This window comes from Parasteatoda tepidariorum, chromosome 2, assembly GCF_043381705.1.
Source record: "Parasteatoda tepidariorum isolate YZ-2023 chromosome 2, CAS_Ptep_4.0, whole genome shotgun sequence".
Classification (NCBI taxonomy): domain Eukaryota; kingdom Metazoa; phylum Arthropoda; class Arachnida; order Araneae; family Theridiidae; genus Parasteatoda; species Parasteatoda tepidariorum.
Genome location: NC_092205.1, coordinates 55,836,017 through 55,846,314, shown reverse-complemented (window position 1 = coordinate 55,846,314; position 10,298 = coordinate 55,836,017). Strand labels below are relative to the sequence as shown.

The 10,298-nt window shown below is 31.2% G+C and overlaps 1 protein-coding gene across 1 annotated transcript; it reads left to right on the top strand.

Moving 5' to 3' along the window:
* The first annotated feature begins 2,732 nt into the window (after positions 1-2,732).
* On the top strand, positions 2,733-4,190 carry LOC107437761 (uncharacterized). The gene has a single exon (XM_016049859.2). The coding sequence runs from the start codon at positions 2,733-2,735 to the stop codon at positions 4,188-4,190; it is 1,458 nt and encodes a 485-aa protein (XP_015905345.2).
* The last annotated feature ends 6,108 nt before the right edge of the window (positions 4,191-10,298 follow it).

The following is a 10,298-nucleotide window of genomic DNA, read 5'->3' as shown; positions in this document are numbered from 1 at the left end:
AATCTCATTAATTTTTATGGAAGCGCTTTCGTAATGATTTTGGTAAAATTAACATAAATTTTGATTTTTTACCTCATAAGTGTTCCTTTGACATATGCTTGGCTGCAAATTAGTTAGAATTTGATAATATTTGGAAATTTTATGATACCGCAGAGCATGGCATAATAACCATTTATTCAGTTAAATTTGCTGTGGTTCGAGGTATTGTTTCGAGGTGATGCTACCTGTTGGAAAAGTAACAAAAATAAATGAATTCAAATTAAATTAAATGGTGTTGATATTTGTTCTTTTCTTTTAAAAATTGAACGAAATCACAGGGTTGAAGCTAAATAAATTAAAGCATCCAAGTTATTACTTTCGCGTTTTAGCGTATTGTTACTGTGTTGGTCCTGAGAATGATCCAGAACAATAATTGAGAAAACATAATTATTGGTAAACTGTTGCTAAACAAACGCAAATAAATTAAGAAATCAATGTTTTAAATACCGTGTAATTTGGTTTTACAAACCAGAATTATGTTTTTTTCATCAGAAGTGTTATTACCAAAGATTTCAGTAATTTTGCAAGATTTTTTTTTCTCCGCGAATATAATACTTCTTAAAATGCTTTTATGTCTGGTTACTTGAACCCGAAATTGTAAAATGATTAAATTTGATTTTGTAACTGATTTAGAAAAAAAAATGGACGCATTTCCTTGTTAGTCTGCAAGCTTGAATCACATTGTAAATTCTGGAGTAATGAACATGATTTTACAAGTATACTTCAGTTGAGATTATGCTAATATGCTACAACATTAACTGCGTTTCATATCATTCAACTTTTATCTTCGACGAGTAAGGCACTTTTTCTTGAATCTAATAAGCGATAAGTATTATTTGTTAAATTGTTCTTTATGTGATTTCTATGTTCGTTTTTCTCAATTATTTACTATTATTAAATTATTTTCAACAAAATTTATATCCTGTGTGTGAGGAGGGCTTAATTTAAGAGTTGCTTGAAACCTTTGACAGGTTTATCTAACCGTTGTTGAAATTTTGGGTTTACGACTACTAATATTTAACTTCGTAGCCTTGTAATTCTGAACCCATTCCAGAAGAAGGGTTCCCCATTCCCTCTCTCTCTCTCATTTTATAGTTTAGTTAATAAATCTTCCTTTTATATTATTAAACGTAATAGTAGAGTTTGATTCGAAGTCCTTTGAGTTTTATTTTAGGTATTGTATTTTATGACATATGGAGTCCGTGACAGGACTTTGAATTTCTGTTGAGATTTTAGAAAACGACTATTACTGAATCTGAGTGAAAATGGAAGTATTGAAGCAAGTGAGAACACAGCATCGTAGATTGTTTACTCAGTCATGCAATGATTTTGCAAAAATTGAGACTGAAATGAACGATGAAGAGAAACTGTTGAAATTAAGAATCATATCAGAAAAAGGTAAGCAATTACTTGTATCTGAAGAAAATGCAAGAATTGAATTGCTTTCGGAATTTCGAGATGAAAAAGAAATTAATAAAGAAATAGATGATTCCGAAGCGTATATTGATAGAATTAGAGTTTTTGATATTAAATTGGAAAATTTACTTTCTTTTATTTCTGAAAAACATAATATGTCCGTTACTAACCATTTAGTTGTTGGTCCGACAAATTTGCAGTATCCAAAGATTAAGCTTCTAGTCTTCGATGGAAATTTGAAAAACTGGCTCGGTTTTTGGTGCCAATTTGAGAAAATTGACAAAGATCCAAATTTTGGCGACCATGATAAATTTTTTTATTTATCGCAATCCATGTTAAAAGGATCACCAGCTGATGAACTTTTACGGAGTTTTCCTCCGAGTGGAGAGAGCTATAAAACTGCAATTAATCAACTTAAAACTTGGTATGGAAAGGAAGAATTGTTGATTCAAGTGTATGTGAGAGAGTTATTAGCATTAGAGTATTACAGAAACAAAGCAAATCTGAGAAATCTCTGCGTAAACTTTATGATCAACTTGAATCAAAACTTCGATCATTAGAAGTGTTAGGAGTAACAAGAGAAAAATATGCTGCAATGTTGTTTCCTCTAGTCGAGTCGTCAATTCCAGAGGAAACGAAGGCGTGGGAAAGATATCGAACAATAAATAAGCAGTCAGTTGTTCATGTTGTTCCAAATGTTGAAGGAGCTGAACCAACTATCAAGACTGACTTGGATACTTTGCTAGAGTTCTTAGAGGGAGAAGTAGAGGCTGAAGAGAGAGTGAACATGGCATCTCAATCCTTCGTGAGAGGTACAGATGATAGTGAGAAGCGAAGAATTCCTACGAACGGTAGATTCCAGTTGAAACAAAAATTTGGTAAATCAGCACAAGTACTTTCCACTTCTGAATTGCTTACATCACCACATGAAAGGAAAAAATGCCTTTTTTGTGAAAACCAGCACAATTCTTGGGATTGTGAATATGCAAAAAATAGGAGTTTAAATGATAGAGAAACTTCTGTTGCTAGATCACTTTGTTGTTTCTTATGCTTATGACCAGGCCACAGAGTAATAAATTGCAGACGGAAACCATGCTTTAATTGTGGTAAAAGGCACAACATACTTTTTTGCAGAGGAGTTGCTGCCAGTAATGAAGTTCAAAATCCAGAGAGTAAAGCAACCGAAAGTGTCGTTGGCAATTATGTTATGTATTCAAATTATGTTATGATTATGATTATGTTATGATTATGTCAAACGCATCCCTAATGGTCCATGGATGAAGGAGTTGAATGACTATGGAATATGTGTGAATGATACAGAGTACAGTTCTCTAGGAGTATCAAATGACGTCAAATTATTACTTGGAGCTGATGTGGCCGGCAAGCTTTTCACAGGCAATGTAAAATGTTTGATTGAAGGTTTTGTTGCCGTTGAGTCACATCTAGGGTGGACTCTTATGTGGAAGATACCTATAAATGATATTGCTGTGACGACAAATTCTTCTCTTTCATTGCTTTTAACTGAAGCATCTGTGAATCAACTGTGGTCATTGGATGTTTTGGGAATCACTTATCCATCTCCTAAGAAAGTGCAGGCAGAGTTGCAAAGAGCTACTCAAAAGTACTTTTTGAAAGCAATCAGACTGGATGCAGAAAACCGTTTTGTGGTTAGCATGCCTTGGCTGGAAGATCATCCTCCATTGCCAGACAACTATGACCTGGCGTATAAAAGATTGAATTCGACTGTCAACCGGCTTGAATCGCAGTCGATTTATAAAGAGTATGAGCAAGTTTTTAATGAATGGATGGAGGAAGGAATAATAGAAAAACCAAATAGCACTACCAAAATTAGACCCGTGTTTGATGCTTCAGCTAAGGTCAAATTTTTTCCAAGTTTAAATGATTGCTTAGAGAAGGGTGAAAATCTTATTGAATTGATACCAAGTATTTTGATGCGGTTTTGGACTGAGAGAATTGGTGTTGTTTCAGACATACGTAAAGCCTTCTTACAAATCGGACTTACTGAAACTGATAAGAATTACTTAAGATTTTTATGGCTTAGTGATACAGGCTTGAAGTTTTACAGGCATTGCAGGGTAGTACTTGGAGTAACCTGTAACCCATTTTTGCTGTCTTCAACTGTCAAATACCTTCTGATGAATGTTTTGAAGGAAATAAGCGAACAAAAAGCTACTTATCCTGAATATGTTGTACAAAAACTAATGAAAAGTTTTTATGTGGACAATTGTGTGACGAGTGTTAAGAATACAGGAGAATTGAATATGTTTGAAAGAGTTGCTACTGAAATAATGGCAAGTAGAAAATTCGATCTTAGAGGGTGGGAGTACACCGACTTAACCGAGGAAAATTCACAACCACCTACAAATGTTCTTGGTATGAGCTGGGATAAGAAATATGATACTCTTCAAGTGAATACAGGTTGCATTAAAGAGCTTAACATTGAGAAAGTAACGAAGATAACCATCCTGTCAGCTGCACATAGACTTTTTGACCCCTTGGGTATGATCTGTCCTGTAACGTTGATCCCAAAATTGCTTCTTCAGAGCATTTGGAAGTTGAAACTGAATTGGGATGATGATGTTGATGAAAACACCAGAAGAGAATTTTTAAAATGGATAGAAGGTGTACTGTACATTAAGAAAATTAATATTCCAAGGTATTTTGGACTAAGTGGATCCAAGAAGTGTTCCATATATTTACCTCAAGAATTGTAGACTTCGTCTGAAGATGTCGTTAATGAGGAGGAAGTGAACTGGGAGAAAAGGTGTCACAACCTCAATGATAAATTTTGAAGTGACTAAACTTTTGAGTTCTAATATTTCTGATAATCGAAAAATTGTACATACTATGGCGTAGGTGACGAGATTCCTTTTTAATTTCAAAAATGAAGAAAAAAAAAGTTCTTTTTGTAAAGGAATTAGAGGAAGCTGAGAAAACCACTGTATACTTGATACAACAGGAGTCATTTACAAGAGTTTCAGATAAAAGCCTTAAAACTCTAGATATAATTACTGATAAGAAAAGAATCTATAGATTAAATTCAACTGTATATAAGAGAGATGATTTTGAAGAGTTTAGAACACCTGCTGTTTTACCAGGAGAGCATCCTATAGTAAAACGTTTAGAACTGTCTGAACATAAGAAAAGGGGACATGCTGGTGTTTCATACATATTGAATTCTCTTAGAGAATGATTTTGGCTGCTGTGTGGTAGAGGAAAAGTAAAATCTGTATCAAGATCTTGTGTTGTATGCAAGCGTTTTTCTGCCAAACCGGTAGACCCACCAACTGCATCTTCACCAAGTGAGAGAGCTCAAGATGCAGCTATTTTCCAAGTAACGGGTGTGGACTTTGGGTAAAGTAATGGGTGTGGATCTTGTGTAGTATGCAAGCGTTTTTCTGTCAAACCTGTAGACCCACCAACTGCATCTCCACCAAGTGAGAGAGCTTAAGATGCAGAGGTTTTCCAAGTAACGGGTGTGGACTTTGCTGGTCCTGTGATTTTGAAAGACAATTCAAAGGGCTGGATATGTATTTTTACCTGTGCCGTTTATTTTACAGGGAGTGGACAAGCTGTTAAAAGGGCTTGACAAACTATATTTATAAGAACTCCATAGTGATTTAGAACTTTAATTTTTATTTCAAATTCTTGTAAAGTGTCATTTTAACATAATATATCTTTAGGCTATGTAAGTTAGCTTTGTTAATGTTGTTAACTTAGGTGGAAGGATGTGAAATATTATGTGCTTATGCGCATCGTATTTTTTGTTAAATAATTTACTTATTATATATCAGTTTGAAGATGGCAACGAGAAGAGTTTTTGTGGTTGCCATGGTAAGTTTAGAATGTAAATATTGTTTTTTTTTTGAGTAAGAGATTTGTTTTTTGTGGAACTGCGATGCTGTAATTTTATTGTTTAGTTAATAAATCTTCCTTTTATATTAAACGTAATAGTAGAGTTTTAGTTATTTGATTCGAAGTCCTTTGAGTTTTATTTGAGGTCAGTAAGTACTTTGTATTTTTTGACAGAGATAGTAGAGAGATAGTAGATATAATGTATTAATAAGCATCACATTAAAAATAAGTAAAATATCTCTAAATTTTTATGTTACCTGCGAAAATTAATAAACTAATTGCAACAAAAATATGGAACAATTTGTTGATAAGAACTGCTCGATTTTTACTTTTAATTTTTCTGAGCTTTTTTTACCCATCTTGTTTCAGCTTTTTGCTTCCAATGCGGGAACCGAAATTTCCTCGGTTTAGAATACACGCATTAAATACACATTAATGTTTTTATGTAATGTAATTTGAGTTAGTTAAGTTAGTAAGAAACTCATGCTTGTTCTTTCATGGCTGAACAACCTTTCATTTGATTCTTATAATCTAAAGCATCGAAAAAATTTTATATGGGATATCATTCGTTATTTTATTTAATGATTAAATAAACTAACCATCTCGCTTTGAAGAATCTAGTCATTATCTTATGTTAATCTACACACAGTTAAACATCCAAGAAAGGAAAAAATAGCTTAAGTCCGTTGAATTAGGAATTTATCTTTTAATTTTTATAAACCCTCAGTCCGCAACTCATATGTAGATTAAAAGAAACTCTTCAGCAAAAAATATCCTGTGCTGCTTTAACTGTTATTTTACAAAGCTTTTAAAGGTTTACTTTGAAAGTTAAGCTGCGACTGTTTATTCATGCATATACCTGCAATCAGGGAACAGTTTCGAAAGGCTGGAATTTTTTAATACTTCTTGAGATTGTATGCTGTTCACAGACTTCCTAATTAGTAAATGTCCTAAACTCGTTTAAGGGCTTGAAAGCTCTTTACTTGCTTTGTGCAAAATGGCTCTTTTTTATTTTCTTTGGTGGAATTACCACACTGAGTTACGAAACGTTGTTTAGATAGGCTTATTCGTGCATTTGGATAATTTGGAGGGATAAAAAGATTTTGAATAATAGTTAGATAATCTTTTTAGATGTTACGGTATTTCATTGGCTAATAAAAAGGCAATTTGCACCAATAAGCGAACAATGAAATTGAGACCTTCTAATGGAGTTAACTTGTTTTGATAAATGTTTTCATTTATTAGTATTAGTATTACGTCATGTGCTGATGAGCGAGAAAAATTTAGGTCTTTGACAAATAATCATGCATGAAATAAAAAAGTGAACTTACAAACTTCTAATTGGATAGTTTGGAAAATTATGAACTAGCTATGTATTGTTTACACTGTTAATTATCTAAGCAAAAATAAAACAATTACTTTTTGTATAAGAAAACATGTTTTTACAAGCTTTACTGTCATAATTTTGGGGAACTGTTGTGTTTGTTTCAGTCTACCGTGACTTTTATCCCCAATTACAACTATACAAATACAATTACAAATACAACTATTTTAGGAAAATATCCAACCTACAAGAATGTAAATCTGTGATGAATTCATAAGTGCTGTTTTATATTTTTGAATTATTTTAATGTTTTGTAAGTATTCAAGCTATACTTCTTATGCGACTTCCAACAAGGTTGCGTTAAACGTTTAACGCTAAAATTTTATTGGCCGGGAAATCACGTGGTAGGATCCAGTTTTCCCTCATTCATTTCCAAATTGTTCTGGTTCTCACTAGCATTAAAATAATAAAAGTATTGTTTTTCTATAAATATTTTTTTAGTTTGTTTTGATACACATATAATTTAATAGGGTAGTATTTTTTATTTTCAAATTTAGTGGATAACAATTGTAAAAAATGAGTGAAAACAATCCCACGGACAATGCGACGGATTTAAGGTTATGTCAAGGTACGTCTCTTGTGAATATCAATTGATTGTTAGGTTTTCTCTTCTGAAATTACATTATGACGCATTCACATACATTATTAATACAAATACATTTTCCAGGGCGAGACGATGAGGCAACCACAAGCACTTCCACTGGTTCAAGAGGTCCACGAGGGAAAAATGCACAATATTACCGTGATTACAGAGCACGGAAGCGAGCGGAGCAGGAAAAAGAGTCGTTGAATAGAACTAGTGATCCTTCTACGACTGCTGATTCTTCTACAATTAACGTCGCAGGTTGCGAAGTTTAACTTCTTCCGCGCGGAGGGACTCCACGCACTATTTTTTTGTTTTTCTTTTCCTAAAAAATTGGTTTAGTTTGTAAAAATAAAAAAAATAAAGTTCAAAAATACAATATTGAAACTTATATTAGCTCTAATCCTTATTTGATTCATTTGGAGAAATGTGCTTTCACTTAATTCCTGTAAAGTGTGATTTTTTGGAGGGAGAGCTTTGTATATTATCGGATCAGTACAAAGGGCCAAAAAAACGATCCACCCTGAATAACTTTCGATTTAATGATCGGATTTTCACATTCTAGGACTCAATCCTAAATGGCTCGAAGGGATTACCTGAAAGATGCTAATTTATAAGTGAAGAGGATATTTTAAGTTACGAAATCAGACAAAAAAGCGTACTTTCTCTGAATAAACATACCTTTTTTCAGACGGATTCGGGGTTCTGACTTAAGGGGACACTTCAGGTTCAAAATAATTTTTTTTAAATATCAACCAATTTTAATGAAAATTTCATAGATTGTTAATAAAGCATTTAGAAAGATATTCAAAAATTTGAAGCAAAAATATTAATTTGTTGAAAAGCTAAAATTTTTTAATAATTTATCCGCAAGTTAAATTACTAAATGTTCTAATATTTCAAAATGTTTCTTGCGCATGAGTTTTTATCGTAGCTGTATGAAACTCATTTATATTACAGTTTAAATAAGTATAAATAAAATTGGATATGTTTGAACAACATAGCACTCAATTTTAAACAAATAAAAAATCAAAATATCATAGTCTTTATATAATTTTTAAAAATTGAAATTTAAATAACAATTTAAAGTAATTTAAAAAATATTTAGTAAGTATTCAGCTTTTATTTATATCACATTGGTTACGGAACATTAGATCAATCATATATATGAAGAAAAAATAAAGATTTATTCAAAACTCATGCGCAAGGAACTTTTCGAATTTTGAATATTATCGTAAAAAACAACATTGAGAAAAACAGTTTAACAATAAAAACAGACAGTTTACAAAACCTTGTTAACAAATCTTGAAATGCTTATAACTTTGCAAAAAATGACAGAAATTGAAATTTTTTTTTTAAATTGTAGCTAGATATAACTATTATTTTTTTAAACAAAAATTTAAAAAAGTATAATTTGGTCGATTTTTGGGTTTTTCATCGTGAAGTGTCCCTTAAAAAATATAGGACGTAGCCGCAATCTGCGAAATATGGTCCTCATAGTTTGGTCAGGAGAGCGATCCAAAGTTTGGACAACTTAACGTAAATTTTACTTTTAAGTATTTCGCTAAATCTTGAGACTTTCCAAGATAATTTCGATGAAAAAATAAATTTTAGTAAATATTTATTATTTTTTTTATAATTTTATTTAATAATGGTTGAAAAAAAATTTGAATTGTAAGGCATACAAATTTTTGAATCATTTCAAAGTACATAATTTTACAATTCAAAATACAAAATTTGAGGAAAATCGATTGACTAGTTCGAGAGATACTGAACTTTAATATTTAAAATTTGATTTCTCAGGAGCTATTCGATCGATTCTGCTCAAATTTTCCATTTTGCCTTATAAAATTATGTTCTTTGAAATGGTGCTAAAAATTTTATACCTTACAATTCAAAATTTTTTAACCACTGTTAGATAAAATAATAAAAAATAATAAATATTTACTGAAAGTTATATTTTTGCATGGAATTATCATTGGATAAACGGCTTTTATAATTGTGTCTTCTTGTGTTGTTGCAATCACATTGATCCCCATATATAGTGTCCATGTTAAAAGATTATTTGAAAAGTTAATGTTAGAAACTGCAAAATTATTATTTATTTTTTAAGAAAAATAAGACAAATGAAAAAAAAAATTAACGTTTTGACGAAATTCGTTTCCTTGAAGAAAAGATAGCGTCACTTTGGTGAAATCTTATTCATATACTCGGAGCATAAACTAGTTAACTGTTTCGTATAAACGATAAAAGTTTCGTGATATTTGAGTATTCATTTTTTACAGTATGCAAGTATTGATTTAAAAATAATATTTTAATAGTATACTTGAATCAAAATCTCAACATGAAAAGTATTAATAGTTTTTACTAAATAGTAAACATAAAAAATCAATTTTGTTTAAACCTAAGTTTTAACTGATTTACGCATTGTTATGAGCTTGTCAGTCCATCAATCCACCCTTGTCTTAAACCTCAAGCCGAGTTTACTTCTGACTACAATTATGCGTCCAAATCTCGATAATGATTAAAGCTTTTCTGATCAATAACTACTAATTTACTGTATTTGCCATCGTGTTAAGCCTTTATAGTAGATGGGGCACCCCTCTCTTATACATCTTTTGACGTCAAATTACAGGCAAAAATATATTTTGGTATTTTTTAATTATAAAAAGAATAGTCTTAGAATTACAAAAAAAATGTGTAGGTTTATCAAAGTTATTGAAATATAAAATTCAAAAAAAGTAGTTTGATTTTTTTCATTCATTTCCAAAAATTTATCAATAATTGATTTTGTAAACAATGGAAATTTTAATGATGAATAACTGTTTCTTTTAGATTTGAACTAAAAATAAGTGCCAATTTAAAAAAAATATTGTTTGGAAGGGAGCCGTGTTTGGAACATTTTACGTTTAACACAGAAAAAGATACCGGTGTTTAATGCTGTATTTCATAACCGTATCATGCTGTAATTTATTAAAATGCTATATATAATATTTTTGA